Source organism: Apteryx rowi, unplaced genomic scaffold (assembly GCF_003343035.1).
Source record: "Apteryx rowi isolate R43461 unplaced genomic scaffold, aptRow1 scaffold_159, whole genome shotgun sequence".
Taxonomy (NCBI): Eukaryota; Metazoa; Chordata; class Aves; order Apterygiformes; family Apterygidae; genus Apteryx; species Apteryx rowi.
The window spans coordinates 1,231,272-1,248,207 of record NW_020447852.1 but is presented as its reverse complement, the minus strand read 5'-3'; the positions used below and the strand labels follow the sequence as shown (position 1 = coordinate 1,248,207).

The window sequence follows — 16,936 nt, the reverse complement described above, 5'->3', positions numbered from 1 at the left end:
CTGTGAGATTTAATGAAAATAATCTTTCCATAGGATGCATTCAGTTTACTTGCGTATTCAGATCCCTGGAGCAGTCCTGTTGGAAATCAACTTGACCCGATACAAAGAGAACCTGTATGCTCTGTACTTAATAGTGCAATACTAGGTAAGGCCTCATGGTTTTATGCTTGGTACAAGTGCCTTTCATTCAGGAAATGTAGTGCTGCTGATCACTATACCCTATCTGCTGGGCTGAGTGATGAATGAAGTACAGTGATATATTATGGCAATGTCTGTTAGCAGAATAAAATGAGAATTTTGAGGGAGTTAATAATGTAACCGATGTAAAATCCTTTTTTTGTTTTGAAACAAAAAATTGGCTTGCTCACTTCTGGTGCTATGCAGGGAATTTTAAAATGTCACTTCACTGCTCCTGCTCTGCCTTAAGCTGTGGCAAGGTTTACAGGTAAATACTAGAATTCTGTAATTATTTAAGCAAGCTTAGAATTTATATTTTCACTGTATTACTATGAAAATAACCATGTGTTGCAACTCTGCCACTGTTAATTCTCTTTCAGAGACTCACAATCTGCCAAAGCAACCACCGCTTGCCCTAGCGATGGGACAAGCTTCACAGTGTCTGGGATTGATGGCTCGATCAGGAATTGGATCCTGTGCATTTGCCACAGTGGAAGACTACCTACACTAGCTATGCAGTTGAAGATCTGAAATGTGTTGTGGCATATTCAACGTGGAAAGTAGACCAGCTCTGCTGACTGGAATTTGGAATTTTAATTATGTACTAAGGACAAGTCTGTCGCTTTATGTTGCTTCCTAGTTTACAGCATGATGCAAATGATTTCTAACTTAGTGTTAGGAGAAAATTTCCATCTTTAAACCTCTTAGTTGTCTAAGAGTTGAAAATATCACTGATAATGTCAGACATCCAAATTGACAATTACAACTCCTTTAAACGATTGTCCAAAACAAACCAAAAATCCTGCTACTCTGTGGTGGGACGGAAGAATATAAAACGTGGATGTATTAGCATGTGGGTGATGTAAACGTCAAGCAGGATGACTTGCCAACCTCCACCCCCATTGTTACATAGTTCAATCAGTGTAATTTGCAAAATGCATAAACACCTGATGGTTTGGATATATAGTGTTGATGGGAAGAAATGATATTTTTTAATGTGTACTGTAAAACTTGAATTACTCAGGAGCTGAGTGAATATGTTTGTTGCTACTTACAATCCCAACCTGTTGATCTTAGTAGTTTTTTGTTTTAACATGGTCTTTTCAACTTTGTTTCCTTGTTTAACTACAGACAGCTTCTGTTGTGTAGACTCACCAGTTTAACTGTTGTATTATAACAGTATTACATGTCAACACAGTGTGGTTATGACCTATTTATATAAAAACCAAATATTTAGTCAGTTTACAGTCTTAATTTAATCTTTGTACACCTTGCATTTTTAAAAGTGCTTAAATAGTACTATATTGCAATAAAATGTAGTGATATCATAATTAACCAGCCATTAAAAACTTACTTCTACATATATAGTAGCATGGACTTGTATGCTACGTTTTCTTTGTCCTAGAGTTTTATCCTAGAATAGTGGCTCTAACATAGCCTGACTAAAGCACAGTGGTTCACTGGTCAAACCTGAGACACCACTTCCCACTGCAGTGGTTGAACTGTCAAAAGTTAGAGGTTTAATGTGTGCTTGCCAGAAACAATTTTAGCTAGCATTGCTGAAGGCAAGGCACTGAGTTGAAGCTTCTTCAGTACCTGTAGGCCTCTCTCAAGATGGCAAAAAAGACGTATTCCTTGAAGGTAATCTTCAGGCTGGACAGAAATCTCTGCTACATAAACTGACTAAAGGAGTCTGATATTAGGATACAGCACTTTTTTTGAGATGCAGATGACTGAAAAAGCAGGAATAGTTTATTGTTGTAAGAAATGCACCATCCAGGTCAGCAGCATGTACAAAATCATTCATGTTTATTCTCTGCCATCAATAGAGGCCAGCTATATCAAACTGGTCTTGTGTAACACCTGCTGTTCTAAATTGGTGTTAAGGTTATGCAATCATTGCCAAAGCCCAGCTGTTTCTTAGCTATCCCAGCAACTTCTGAAAGTGGGAGGGCAGAGAACATCGAAGTCAACTTGGGCACAGCTTTGTGAAGGTTTGTATCTTCTGGTGTCTGTGGTGTCTGCAGCTGAAAGTTAGAGTTGTGGAGGATGAATGAGAAAAAAAAGAACAAACCCAAATTCTCTTGTACTGAAAGTTAATGATGTCTCAGCACATGCATATAACAAGTCCTTAAGAGCACCTTCTGAAAAAGCTGTCTTCACACCAGACTTTTCATCTTTGCTGCAAGCCAGCATTTCTTAAACTTCATTGCTTTCTGCTTTTCTTCTAGCCCTTAAAAAAAAAAAAAGGAGGCTGTAGCATTTTTTTGAAGCATATAGCTGAGGAGCAGCAAAGCATAGATTACTGTAGCATTTCAAGCCTAAGCAGGCAACTTGATTGGAAAGTTTATTAACTTCCCATTTTATTTCACATACATATAACAAAAGGCTTTCATGGGACATTGTGCTTCCATGGGATATGTTGTGCTAATCTCCTTCAGATGAGGGTACAGCAGTGCTTTCTGTTCTTTCACTTTTGGAGCTCAACTGAAAAGCAGACCCTGACTACTAAGGATTAATAATTACAACTTTTCCCTTCTAAATTTTATGATCCTCACAGACTCCGCTTATGTGATTAACTAGGAGGATGGCTAGAGCTGATGTATGGGTCAGTCTTCATTTTTACAGGGAGAAAAAGGCCTATTTTGTCCCTGTTCATGCAGAAGTTTTGGGATCTTGGTATCCCTGCAGTATGATTTTATACCTATTTAAGCAGGCACATAAACACAGCTTTAGGCCCAGCTGCTGTTTCCTAATGTATGAAAAATGAGGTAACATTTTGGAATTTTGTTCTCTACACCCTCCCCCGTGGAGCATTCACTACACAGTGCTGTAGTGTCCTGCTTCCCCTCCCTCACTATCAGGTACTTTAGTTAGCAAACTACAGTCCCATAACAAGCATGAAAGCTATATAAAGAAAAAAGGCAGCTCAAGTCATACATGCATAAAGACATACCTACTTTGAATTTTTACACTTACCCCAAGATTTGTCCACAAACTGAACTGCAGCTTTTTTAACTGGGTTTTTCTTGTTTTCAAGGGAAAAAAACTCATTTGCTGAAATGGAGATGAATGAATGTTATTTACTGAGTTTAACGCAGACAAATCCAGAAGACAGAGAGATACAGCACCGCATAAGGAAAACAGCTTACCATGCGTTCGGTTAGTGCCCGCTCCATAGAGATGAGTGTATAAAAAGTCTTTAGCTGTCTGTTGGTGGAGACCTGTTAAACTCTGATCTTTTAAGTGCACAGCCATATAGTTTCCTTTTGACCTAGTTAAACAAACAAAACAATAAAAGGAAATAAATTTTGATAGCTTGTTTAAGAAGCCAGAACAATAGATGCTCTAATCAATATTTTGCTACTTTAGCACAACAGATGGTTTCTGATTCTCAGCCAAGCTTTGTACCACTGTAGTTCTGACATGGAAAGCTTTAAAAAGGAGGAGGGGGGCTAAGCCCCCGCCATATATGCCTTCATTTTGCTATTTTGTTAGCAAACAGGAGTTCCTCAAGAGTCTTGAACTAGTCCTGCCAAAAGCTAGTGTAGCTTTCCTCTACAGGGATGTCAGGCACAAAAAAATACATGCTCTACAACCAGAGGTAGTGGACTCTGTGTAACAGAACTTTTACGGCTGTGCTTATGGCTGCCCAAATCTCATCCCAGTTGTAAGAACAGATCCTTAATTTCTCTTTTCCACACCTGAAAATGAAATCTGGTATTTCTCTGATGAATAAGGAAAGCCGATGATACACAAATAAAAATTCCCTTCTTCTTCTATGCTGCTACTGTTGCTTAAAATTCTAGGCATACAGGAAGAAGCAAACACAACGAAGAGGAATGAAGTCCAAAACACATTTTTAAGAGTTCATCTTTGTCTCTATTATTAAAGTTATGTCTTTAATAAATTTTGAAATTAATGAATTAATTGATAGTAAATTGATAATAAATTAATCACTAAATTCCTATAATATGGCTTTTCAAAAAAAAAAAAAGTATGGTATTAGCCAAAGGCATAATTCATAAAAAACAAAACAAAAACGTGCAGAAACAACCAGCTCCAAACACCCACATGCACCCAGCAGAGCAACGGGTCCACATGCTGTCCAAACCACAAGACTTGCTATGAGGAACTGTGGGTGGGAAGCTGCATTGCCATATCCAAGTTCGTGTCAGTTAAAGTCTCACATGGCCATGCAGCCTTTTGAAAGACATGTTTGTTTTTTACAAACATGCTACTTCAGAAGCACGTTAAAGTGGCCTTTATCACATAATATGCTTTCAATTAGAGGAAGAGCAGGAATAACATCAAGTGAAAAACAGAGTACAGAGAGCCAGTGATAAAACAGCCGCTGTGATGCCCTCCCCAAACAGACAGAAGCAGTCCTGAGAGAGACAGGATGTGTCTACTGCTTCCAGCATACCTGGTACCCTTTGGTTTGTCTTTCTTGAGCTGTCCTGGAACATGTCCTTCACTCTGCCTTGCAGGCCCATCTTCAGGGTGTTCATCTAAAACAAATTTAATAGACAAAAGAAAAGTTTCCCACATATGAATCAAGAGCCATACACAAAAGAGTAACAAGGATGAAACAATCATTAAGCTAAAAAAGGGAAGATTTTAGTCAATGCCAACAGGCCTTTTCAGAAGTTCTGACTTGCAAGAGCTACAACATGTTGTCCTCAGAGAAGGGCTGTTACAGGAGGGGAAAAGGACGAAGAAAGCCTTAGGGGACCCAGCTGAAGTACAGCTATTCAGCTTTCCTATTCTTACGCATCAACAACAAAAAATGGGATTCAACACACGATAACAATTCAATGCAACACAAAGCTATGCAATCCTCACAAAGCAGAGTCCAGAGTTGGCCTTGTTCTCACTATTAAATACATACTGTGGAGACTGTATATTCAAAGCATCATCCTAAGCTCATCTCTGTTTTGCCAACTTTTTTTTTTTTTTAAATAATAAAAGGAAGAAAAAGTAGCATTTATACTGGCCATCCATATAATTATGGGAGGTTGGAATGAGAGAATTGTGGAGAAAAAAAAAACAAACCAAAGCAAAACTTTTTTTTTGGTACATTATTTTGACGTACAGAGAAAGAGGGCTAAAGTACTCCTGAGTATCCAGGAGCCTAGTTTTCTAGTTGAGGATTTGAATAATGTTATTTATTTAATTTTTACTGGTACCGTGAAATCACAGTATTATGTATCCTGTACAAAGGTAATTATCAAGTATATCTATGAATAGCCTTTATGACTTAACTGAATACTAAAGATTAGTCTGTTTCTAGTAATCCTAGATTTTTTTAAACTATAACACCTGCCCATTATTTCCTTAAACAGTTTGGGCTTAAGTCATTGTACAGTGTAAAAGGCTCTGGAATCAGAGATTAAACATGATCACTACCAACTTTAGGTTGGTATTTCAATATTTTCCCCTGGCAATAGACAACCAGTATGATCTATTTAGGTTGCAGATTCCAAAAGAGCTCGGTAACAGACAACTACCTTACCACAGCTATAATACAGAAAAGAAATCCTGAGATATAGCTATAAAAAACAGTGTGCAGTTAAGCTAAACAGGAGCATACCTTGGTCAGCTGCATGAGTCACCTCACTTTGTCTATGAAGCAAGGAAAAAGCAATAAATTACTTTCCAGTGTAGACTCCCTTTGCTTAGTCAAAGCCACTGAAGTGTATATGGCATAACCCCGAGGCACCTAGGAGGAGACACTAAGCAGCATCACGACATTCGCTTCCACCACGACCTCCCAACCCAGAACCCGCACCGAGCCCCATCTCCCCTCGGCCCGGGGCGCCGCTGCTTACCGGCCGGGCGGCGCGGCGGCCAACTCCTGCAGCACGGCCTCGGGGAGCAGCTTCTTTCTCTGCGGGGGAGACGGCAGTCAGGCGCGGCGCTGCCCGCTCGGCGGCGGCTTACGCGGGCCCGCAAGGGCCGGGGAAGGGGGCAAGAGCGGGAGGGTCCGCGGTACCTTCTGCTCCTTGAACAGCTCCTCGCGCCGCCGCCGTTTCTCCTTCAGCAGCTCCCGGTGCCTATGGGGAGGCGGGAGGCGCCGTCAGGGCGGGAGGGGGAGCGGTTGGGGCGCGCGCGGGTGGCCGTTGGGGGGGGGGGGGGGGGGGGGGGGGGGGGGGGGGGGGGGGGCGCGGGGGGGGCCGTGGGGGGGGGGGGGGGGGTGGGGGCTGTACCTCCGTGCCGCCTCCCCCGCAATCTTTCGTTCGGTCTCGGCCGCGGCCCTCGCCACGTCGAAGGACACCTCCTCCGGGGCCTCGTCCGCCTCATCCTCGAAGGAGGGCAGGCTGGGGAGCGCGGCGGAGCCGCCTCCGGCCGCCCTCCTCTGCCGCCCGGCCCGCCGAGCCATGGCCCCCAGTCCGGCACGGAAGCTCTCCAACTTCCGCCGCAAGCGCCCGCCGCCCCGCCTCCCGCGCATGCGCCCCGGCCGCTCGGCACCCGCCAGCCCCCACTCCCAGCATGCCCCACGTGAGAGGGCGGGGCCAGGCCCCAGCCGCCGCGGGAGCTGTGCGCCTCGCGCCGCCGCCGCTGCCCAACGGCCAGCACCCGCCCAACGGGCCCTACACACGGACACGCGACGCCCTCAGCGGCTACCTGCCGTCTGCGCCGCCGGCGGCGACGGGCCCGGACTCCCCGCCACCGCCGCTGCGCGTTTATTGCTGTGCCGACCAAAGGAGGGTTAGTCCGACAGCACCGCGGCCCCTTCACCCCCCTCCCCCCGCCGCGGTGTCGTCCCGCCGCCGCTCGTGGGTAGCGGCAGCACAGCCGGGCTCGTCCCCGAGCGCTCCGAGCCGCGTGGGAGCTGGGCCCCGCCAGGCTGCGGCCGCCGCCGCGCTGCCTTCCGCCGCTCCCGGCCTCCGGCGTGCTCAGGAGATGAGCTCCGTCTCGTGGCGGGCCAGCGCCGGCGGCAGGGTGGTCCCACAGGGGCCCGGGAAGTGAAACCTGGAAGGAAGCAGCCTGGTGAAGGAGCAGGTAACGAGCGCACAGAGCTTTTTACTGAAAAGTGCCTAAGCGCACACGTGACACACTGGTAGCTAGTCCTATTTCTGCAAGGGTTTTTAGCCATTCTGGGACCTAGGGACAATTTTGTGGCACATACCTAAGAGGATGAAAACTCTGCTAAATAGCTGTTGGTCTTGTTGAAAACTTTTGCTGTGAAATAGTAAATTGGATTTCAACCCTCTAGACTTCAGCTTCATGTTTAAAAAATACAGCTGTAGCTTCAGTGTAAGTTAATAAGAGAACTATCATCTTTTGTATTAGAAGAAAATACTATTTCTTAAGTGTTGGGGAAAGAAAGATGTTTGTTTTTTAAAAACATTCTAGGCATCTAAACAATTCAATACAAGAAGACATTGAAGGGGGAGGGGAAAACTAAAGTCTGTTGGTTTAAAACTGAACTATTTTACCTGAACCTATTTGTAGCAGGAGTGGCTTCCATATTAAATTCTGCAACTGGCACTCCTCTGGCAGATACCTGAGGGGCAAACATAGCGGCAGGATACACCACAGAGGAGGTTCCAACCTGCAGGAAAGGGGGGAAAAAAAAAAAATCATGAGCATACCAGGCTGATATTTAAATAAACAAAAATCCCCCCTCCCCAAGCCTTCTCAGCCCATTGGATGTGCAAAGCAACTGCAGCACATAAGATCCATACAGAAACAAATCAATATACATTTAGTGTCACTGCATATTTAGCCATAAAAAATAGTATGAGAATCAAGAATTGTTTCTCTAATGCGCCCAAAGAAGCCTTTTTGTAGACTGTAACTGTAAATGAAGAAAAAATATCCCTGAAACACACAGGCCCTGACTTTGCTTTCAGTGGTATTTCAGAACATCCTTCTATTATTTGGGATTACTTTGTGAAGGGTACATAATAATATTTTGAGCAAGTGTTTTTGCTGGCAATGTAGAACCTACAGGACATGAAAACAACCTTAACAAAAGAAGCAGGTGGCAACAGCTAGTTAACTTGTTACAATATTGTGTAACCTTTTATGTTTAGAAAACTCAAGCATCAAAATAATCCAATCTTCTAGTGTTTGAGAAATCCAACAGCTAAACAATAGCTAATCTGTAACACTTGTGTACAAAATTTCTAGTTACTGCTAAATACAGATTGCACATGCCAGCTGATCAAGATACACGCACGCATCTTGAATACTCCTTTGTATACCTGAGCAGTAAATGTAAATTTGTAAACTTCATGATCTTTTGCTGTATTACATTTGACACTAAAGCAGTCCCTGGGGGGGGGGGGGGGCGGTTAGTCCCTCAGGGAAGTACAGATGCATCTCTTTTATCCAGGAGGTGCAACAACTTTAACTTGACTTCCCTGCTGATTAACAGACTAGGTAATCAAAATGTCACTCACTACTAAGCAGAGGTCGCATATGTCAAGTTCTTTCTCAACCTCTGTGAGAACATCAGCATCCAGGGTTTCACCAAACCACACAACATGGGGGCGAAGAAGGCCATTGCAGCCATCTTCCTCGCACCTATTTAAAAATCACAGAGGTACAACGTTATGCTTATGACATGAATATTTCAACCTGCAAGAAGGCAGTTTTCATTTTCATTTGGACACGTCTCATCTTTCTTCACTCTTCCTCTCCTTTCTTCCACCACACTCTCCACTGCCTCCTGTGTTCCCTTAAACTACTTGCTAGACAAAAGACAGCCTATGGCATAGCTGTTTCCACACTATGTGTGTGCTGGATTGGTCAGTCACACAGAACAGGTTGTTGAACAGTTGTTCAACTTGGATATTTACTTGTGTCCTCCCCCTACTCAGCCCCTGAATTTCATGAAACTCCCTGGAACTTAGTACACTACAGACCTCTGCCTCCGTCAACTAGAAACTGGCCAACAGGTTTTTAAGGAGAAAGTGAACTGAAAGACAGAAGCTTCACATTAGCCTCATTTCCTTAGGAATCAGATGAAAAATACTACAGCTTCTTGCTATTTACAATTAGCTAAGGTAAAGCTTCAGCCATTCTAAAAAAGCAGCATTTTTAAAGCCTAGAAGGGGCTATTTGGCGGATGTATCCAAACACAGTATCACACACTAAGTAACCAGAGGAAAGTGCTACCTGAAAAAAAAGAAGCAACTCATTGTGTAGCACTTAGCTCTTAATGTAATTATCCTACTACCCCACTTACAACAAAATCGATTAGTTTAGGCATTTTTAACTTGATATTTAGGTATACAAACATGCCATCCCTTTATCATCATGATAAACCTTCACTGCACACTCCTATTGTCTTGTGTCCCCCATAGCATTATGTTTAGATTTAGACTGAAGTATTTGGGACAAAGTCCCATGCCTTATCCTTCTGTAGGATGTGCCCTTCCAAAACTGTGTGAACAGTAATATAAGCCTTTGATATATGTGAAGTATGAAGAGATAACAGCAAGTAATAAAGCAGTCAGTATGTACCGAGGAAGGTCTTCAACTGGAATCACAGCATCTGCTACTTCAGGATCTGGAGCCCTGAAGTTACAAAATTGGAATATATATTCAGTCATACAAAGAGCAGTCTGTATACTAATAAAAACTTAGTATTCTCTAAAGCACACTCTCCAATCAAGGAATCTTTGTAGTCAATGGAAACACCTACTACAATCCTAAAATACCACACACAAGGCACATAGGCAAATATGCAGAATTATCCTAGAGCTAAGCAAACTGTAATAAGCTTGTAAAAGTCTGATAATGGCAAAACAAATATTTATGTAGCTATCTAGAGATCTGGTGAAATGCAAAGAGGAAAAAAAACCCAAAATCCATGGGTATATGCCTTGGATTTTTTGAATGATAAAGAGGAGGGCTAGAGAAAGGAGACAGAATGATTCTTCTGCAACATAGAAGAAAATCTGGGAAACTGATTTTTAACTCCTGATTGTTTCATACATCTGTATTCATGGAAATCTTATTGATAAGTTTAAGTATGATAGCTACTTGGTGCACAAAAGATGCAGAAGAGGACAATCCATGCATCAGAGTCATGACAGTCCAATTTAAGGAACAAACATCTAATAAAAAAAAAAATGGAAGGAGAAGGAGATGGGAGCAAACACACATTATCAAACAGTAAAGTAAGTTAATGTCCAATATGAGAGTTCCAGACAATTTGAAATTGTTTTAATAAAAACATAAATAATATTGTGCTTATATTGAGATTATCAGTTATTCATTCACCAGACTTCTCTCTCATGCTATTATGGGCTCTAACTGAAGTTACCAAACAGTATACCCACATTTCAAAACACTCATGTAAATTTTAAGCATCAGTATTACTACAGGAAAAAGAGGTGGTTGGCTAAAATTCCAGTACACTTCCAAAATGGCTACTTTATTATAGAGGAGCAGACAGAGTGTGAAATACAGAATTTACAAGGCAGATGTTACCCTTTTCCAGCCAATGCCGGACAAATGGGACTCTTGTAATCTGCAGTCACATTTCCACAGTTGGTGCATCGGGTTTTAAATAAACTACCTGAAATGCACAAATTAAAAATGTCAGCTGTTAGGAATCAAACTACTGCTCTGAGGCAAGGCTATGCAAGCAAGCAGTTACGTTTATCTCAGGCAGTCTTTATTTGACATTGAAGACTATACCTTCTGAGTAACTTAATACATGAATGTAACAATCAAGTGTTGAAACCTGGCAGCGTTATAAATGAGACATTATTTACAGAGTGYGTACACACACTTCTGTTTAGCAACCAAGACAACCAGTGTCATAGTTATGCACAGACCAGGCAGAGCGGACTGACGCAGCCCTTTCAACTGAAAGGCTGTAGTGAACAATAGCCACAGTCCCTCCAAGCAATGATTTATCATCTTGTTCATCTCATGACATGAATAATACACAGCCTCATAACAATAATTCAGAGGAAAATTAGAATTATCTGCAATCTTATTGAGGTAGATGATTTCTGTTTTATTGTTTCTCCCCTTAAAACAGGAAAATTTTGTTAAAATACATGCTGGTTAACACTATTTTGTTTTACGCAAAAAAAAAGAGCTCAGAAGTATGCCTCTAAACTATTCCAGAATTAGTAACACGCTATAGAGCTGCCCAGTACTATCAAGAGTTTAAAACTGTTCATATATTTTAAAGAATAAGGATAAACAAAATGACACTATATTCAGAGTAAGTAAATGAGGTACTTTGGATGCTCTATTCTTGGGTCCCCAACTGCAAAATAATTTGTGCTGGTATCCTCTGTGCAGACCACACAGTAATGATGGGAAATCCCATTTAAATCTTCACAATACTTAAGTTAAAAAGCATCACAGTACTACTAAATCTTGGAATTTCAAATTTTTTTTTTTTAACGACAAATCTAATTTTTTTCTGCCAGTCCTTTTCCTGCTCCCTTTTCTCCCTCTTCTCCCCCCATATTCTGCTGAATTCTAGCAGAAAGGTAAGCTGATTCTCACCGTGAATTTCTAAGAGGTGCTTCGTGCCTGCCTTTCTGTGTAGTTCATCAATGTTCTGTGTAATGACCACAACACTCCTTCCTTGCTTGCTCAGTCGTCTTTCACACTCTGCAATGGCAAGATGTGCAGGATTTGGATGTTTACTCAACATCACTTCCCGGCGGTAATGATAAAATTCCCATACGCGAGAAGGGTTTCTGGCAAAAGCCTCTGGGGTAGCCAATTCCTGAAAAAGACACAACCATTCATCCTACTAACAAAAGTAGAAGGAAATCCCCCCTCCTCCCCTTGATCTGATAGCATATTGCCATTCAGACTGTTACCTGGATGACAAGACAATCAAAAGCAGATTATTTCTATCCAGATACAGTTGACAAGAATATAGATCAATAGCCCTTGCCTTATGAGGATGGCAAGTCAAAGTATCTTATTAAATGAGAAAATAGCCTATATCAATAAGGTGATACCTGCTTCTACATGATACACTCAGACTGTGCTACCCTACCACATTATTAAAGTTTAGTACAGCACAAAGAAAGATGAGGTATTTCAATGCACAGCATTATTGGCATTCAAAATTCTCATTTCCACAGCAGCCACAAAACTCAACACTGGGTGGATAGATTTCCTTTGTTAGCAGTTTCTTTTCTGCCTTAATTTAAGTATAACACAAGCCAAATTACAGCCATTGTTGGAACCAAAGTTTAATGTCTTGTCTTTTATGTGCCTGTAAAATCTCAGCCATACTTTTTACACTAACTTCAATTTTGCCTTTTCTTTTTCAAAAAATGAGGGGTAGCTCAGTGTACTTTTTAAGTGCACAATTGTACTGATATAAAAGAACTGAATATTAGCATTCTGATGCAGAAGGAATATAGCATTTATACACGCACATGCTTTATTTGAATTGACAGTCACTGAAAGTCCACCTTTACATTCAAAACATCTGGAAAATCTCACATCTCTGACACTTTCTAAATTCATCAAATCTTTCATAAGTGCTATCGTAAAAAGAGCATACAAAAAAAGCAAACATGATAGCAGTGTTTGGAGTAACAATTATTGATAATAGAACAATTACTTGAAATACCTGCAGTACCACACAGTATCAGACTCCCAAGGCACTGATACTACTCTGACACTTGACGTCTTGTTGCCCTCCTCCGCACCAGCCACCCCATGGTGTCTGCTTCTGCCTCTCTCCTGCCCCAGTAGCTCCCAGCACCAGCAACATCACCCCAGCAAGAGGGCCAGAGCTTGTGGGGCAGGTAAAGGCTATGAGGAACCCTGCCCCTCCCCCCCCCGAAATTAAAAGAAAAAAAACTGAAGCATTTTTAAAGAGTATTATTATATTATGAGAAAACAAGATTAAAAGAAAATCAGTCAGTATCAACAGTACTGTCTTTTACTAAATCTGTAGAAGTTTCCTAAGAGTTCAAAACCATGAGGTAGCAGAAGAGCAAGGATGCCAAAAGAAGAGCAAACAGTGAAGCTGCAAAGCAGCAGGAAAACAAAGACAGTAAGAAGACCCAGAGTTGTCTGCAAAAGCATTAGTTTGCCCAAACAGCTGATAAACCAAACAGCAAAAGAGAAGCTGCAGCTGTGCAAAGCAGCCACACCAGGGCATGGGGAAGGCACGCAAACATGACTGTAGGGAGAGCTCTGTCACTACCAAAACACCATTGGGAGCACTTCAACCCTTTACGGTAGCCAGGTTTTTCTGACTCATTGTACTTACATACTTGATTGATACAAAAATAGAGGTGTGCAAACGCGTGCCATGAGTACGTACCTGTGCTTGCCACTTTCTCCAGAAACCTCCAGGCCCTCTGAAAGTAGGAACTCCACTCTCAGCACTAACACCAGCTCCTGTAATAATGGCTATATGCTTTGCTTTGGCAAACACTTCTCGAAAATCAGCCATATCTAAGCACAGGGAAGGAAAAAAAACCAGCTGTTCAAACGTTTGCACTTTTATTCAAGAGGCCATTCAGATAGTGCTGGCAAATGTATGCACCTAGAAATGGCTACCACATACACCTACCATGATTTTAGTTTCAGAATACTAATTTTTTTCTGAGCTTCTGTATACTGGAACTAGAAGGGTGCTTCTTTGAGGTGCTCAGAAATACTTATAAACAAACCCAGTAGGGCAATATGTATTGAACTATGAATATATTTTATATTTGAAAGATAGAAGTATTAAACTAAAACCCTATGCTGGATGGTACAATGATGACAACAACAGCCACTACCACCCAGGAACAGCTTGCTTCCTAACTGTAAGGTAAGATCTGGGGATGAAAGAAATTTACAGACATCACAAACATTTAGTTACAAAATATCATCCTGAAAATTATGGTAATTTGGGGAAAAAAAGTTTCCTTCTAAGGCATCTTGCCCACTTTGTAGATTTGAAATTGTATTTTCTATTTTTAATATATATTCCCTACATTTTTCCCCGTATGGTAAACCCGTTTGGGGAAAAGATGGGAAATTTCTTTCCCATTTTAGTAAGGGTCAAAGCAAGATCAAAGAGGAAAACATAAAAAGACAAAAAGTCCTCTTTCAGTCTATCTTGGATGTTAGCTTTAAAGCAACATATTTTAGAATCACAGAGTCGTTGAGGTTGGCCTCTGAAAATTGTCAGGTTGATGTGATTGTAGGTGACCACTTGCTCACAGCAGGGTCACCTACAGCAGGTTGCTCAGGGCCCTGACCAGTCGTATTTTAAATATCTCCAAGGATGGTGGCTCCACAGCCTCCCTGGGCTACTCCAGTGTTTGACCAACCTCAGAGTAAAAATATTGTTTCTTATATTTAAGCAGAATTTCCCGTATCTCAGTGTGTGCCCATTGCCTTTCATCCTGTCACTGAGAAGAGTCTGGCTCCATCTTCTTCATACCTCCTCATCAGGTATCTATACACACTGATGAGATCCCCTTGAGCCTTCTCTTCCACAGCCTGGGCAGTCCCAGCTCTCTCAGCCTCTCCTCCTATCACCGATGYTCCAGTCCCTTAACCATCTTCGTGGCCCTTCAGTGGACCTGCCCCAGTAGGTCCCCGTCTCTGGACCCAGCACTCCCAGTGGGTCTCACCAGGGCTGAGCAGAGGGGAAGGGTCACCTCCCTCCACCTGCTGGCAGTGCTCTGCCTAATGCAGACCCAGAGGCTGCTTTCTGCAAGGGCCCGTTGCTGACTCCTGGTCAACTCGGTGTCCACCAGGGCCTTCTCTGCCAAGCTGCTCTCCAGGCGGTCGGCCCCAGGCTGTCCTGGTGCAGGGGCCTATTCCTCCCCAGGGGCAGGGCTTGGCCTTTCCCTGTGTCGAACTTCAGGAGGTTCCTCTCTGCCCCTTTCTCCAGCCTGTCGAGGTCCCTGTGAACGGCAGTGCAGCCCTCTGGTGTGTCAGCTGCTCCTGCCAGTTTTGTGTCATCTGCAAACTTGCTGAGGGTGGGCTCTGCCCCATCACCCAGGTCACTAATGAATATGCTAAGCACCACTGGCCCTAGTACTGACTCATGGGAATGCCACTAGTAGCTAGTCTCCAGCTGGACTTGGTGCTGCTGATCACAAGTCTGATTTTCAGAATTTACTGCATTCTTTTTAACCCCAAAGTGGAGAAACAATCAGCATGAGAGCTGAATAACTGGACAGAGAACACCAAAATGCTGATGACCAGTTTGTTGTTGTAAACCAAACCTCACAAGCCCTGGAAGGTAAATATAAGAACACCCACAACAGGTCAGATCAAAAGTCTACCTAGTCCAGTATCCCGTCTCTGATGGCAGCCAAACACTGATGCCTAGAACTGGAGTGCATCTTGGCTGTCCAACTATTTGGGGTTTTACCTGCAATGTTCTGTGTGTAGTTTTCAAGTTAAGGCACATTTTTAAGTTTAAAATAAACAAAAGAATTCACTACTACTTGATTAAACAAAGCTTCTGGAGTTACCCAACACCCTGCTCCTGAGTTATTATAAATGCTTGAGGCCTCCATAGTTCTTGCACAAAGAAATGAGGGAGCGAATTTTAATACCCATTAGAAATATGAGAAGGAAATACAATTAACTAGTATACATTTATGTGCAGAAATTATGAATACCCAAACAGTTTACAGGTATGGAAGACAAATTTTATCCACTGGAAAAAAAAAATCAACTTCATACTTTTCTAAACTTTAGAAGAATCTACATTTTTGAATTAAACTGTAAGTTTTGCCTCTTACATGAAACTCTCTGGAGTTTCAAATCTAATTTAACATCTGTTTAGTATACTAAAAGAAGGAAATACACGTCTTACTTGAACTAGGACGAGCCATTTCCAAGCAAAACCGCTGTTTCTTTGAAGGAGGAGGCTTAAGTCCACAGTATGCTTGGGAAACCAACCTTCTAGTGGTAAACTGGAAGAGACTCATCAGCATCACTTCAAAGTGCTTTATCTGAAAAAATACAGCAAGTGAAACACAAGTGAACCATTTAGTGAACATATTTGTGCAGGTTCTCTGTATCACAAACAAAGAGGAGAGTATAAACGCTGTTTGTGGTTTTCTCCTGCACGTCATTCAGCCAAGTGAAGTTTTGTGTATGAGAAGTATTCATGACCACAGTATTTCTGAACTGCAAGACAATAAAACAAAACATTTACTGAGATTTAACACACTTCCAGGGTGTGACTGCTAATTCTATTTTAAGATGAAAAAGCAGACAAACATCTACGTGCACACGCTAGAGAGGATTCAGCATGGGACAAAGCTACTGTAGCTTATGCCTTCACGGGGGACTTTGTGGTTCAGGGCTCTTTAAGCAAAGTAAAAGGTGCCTTCAGCCTCAGTCCCTGAGTCAGGGTAAAGTAGCCATGTCATGGAGAGCCATGGGGAAAACCTTGCAAATTCCTGGGTTTTAATTCCAGCAATTCTGCTCTCAGGACAGGAGGCTGCAGCCTCTTTGCACCCACAGCATGTAACCTCCTTCACATTATGCAACTCTTACAAGCAGTTTAACGTGAAGGAAATCAATATTTATATATCATAACCTGTTTTTCTCTTCATTGCTAAACAGATTTCATCCCATCAAAAACATATGTGCTATCGGCTATACAAAAGTAAAAGAGAACAGTAAAAGAGCATTTTTACATTTACGTTCACCAGAGGTAAAACATATTCGTCCATCCCCTCCCTCTCCTTTCATCCTCCCTGGGTATTTAAAGGCCACAGAAATATCCCCCAGTTCCACGGAGCGTTTATTGTTTTCAGGTTTCCGCCACAGAGGAGCTTCC

At 42.2% G+C, this 16,936-nt stretch overlaps 3 protein-coding genes across 7 annotated transcripts in view; 1 reads left to right on the top strand and 2 right to left on the bottom strand.

Annotated features, from left to right (window-relative positions):
- RANBP9 (RAN binding protein 9) overlaps positions 1 to 1,540 on the top strand; it is a 40,040-nt gene extending 38,500 nt beyond the window's left edge. For all 4 annotated transcript variants that reach the window (XM_026059549.1, XM_026059547.1, XM_026059546.1 and 1 more), the window contains 2 exons: positions 34 to 145; positions 558 to 1,540. In XM_026059549.1, coding sequence (XP_025915334.1) covers positions 34 to 145; positions 558 to 688 — 243 coding nt within the window. In that variant the 3' untranslated portion in view covers positions 689 to 1,540. The remainder of the gene's footprint in view (positions 1 to 33; positions 146 to 557) is intronic.
- A 367-nt stretch (positions 1,541 to 1,907) lies between these two features.
- NOL7 (nucleolar protein 7) lies at positions 1,908 to 6,643 on the bottom strand. 2 transcript variants are annotated; one of them, XM_026059552.1, is made up of 9 exons: positions 6,387 to 6,643; positions 6,173 to 6,233; positions 6,009 to 6,067; positions 5,771 to 5,802; positions 4,604 to 4,688; positions 3,330 to 3,451; positions 3,157 to 3,234; positions 2,319 to 2,410; positions 1,908 to 2,204 (listed from the first exon to the last, which is right to left on the bottom strand). In XM_026059552.1, exons 1-8 carry the CDS (start codon positions 6,626 to 6,628, stop codon positions 2,337 to 2,339), a joined length of 753 nt encoding a protein of 250 aa, XP_025915337.1. In that variant the 5' UTR covers positions 6,629 to 6,643; the 3' UTR covers positions 1,908 to 2,204; positions 2,319 to 2,336. The 2 variants fall into 2 exon arrangements, with proteins under 2 accessions (XP_025915337.1, XP_025915336.1); XM_026059551.1 differs by having other exon boundaries at positions 1,908 to 2,410.
- Positions 6,644 to 6,801: 158 nt separating this feature from the next.
- On the bottom strand, positions 6,802 to 16,855 carry SIRT5 (sirtuin 5). The gene is made up of 8 exons (XM_026059550.1): positions 15,962 to 16,855; positions 13,457 to 13,590; positions 11,665 to 11,890; positions 10,627 to 10,714; positions 9,655 to 9,708; positions 8,589 to 8,712; positions 7,620 to 7,735; positions 6,802 to 7,152 (listed from the first exon to the last, which is right to left on the bottom strand). The coding sequence occupies exons 1-8, from the start codon at positions 16,221 to 16,223 to the stop codon at positions 7,077 to 7,079; spliced, it is 1,080 nt and encodes a 359-aa protein (XP_025915335.1). The 5' UTR covers positions 16,224 to 16,855; the 3' UTR covers positions 6,802 to 7,076.
- Between the last annotated feature and the right edge of the window lie 81 nt (positions 16,856 to 16,936).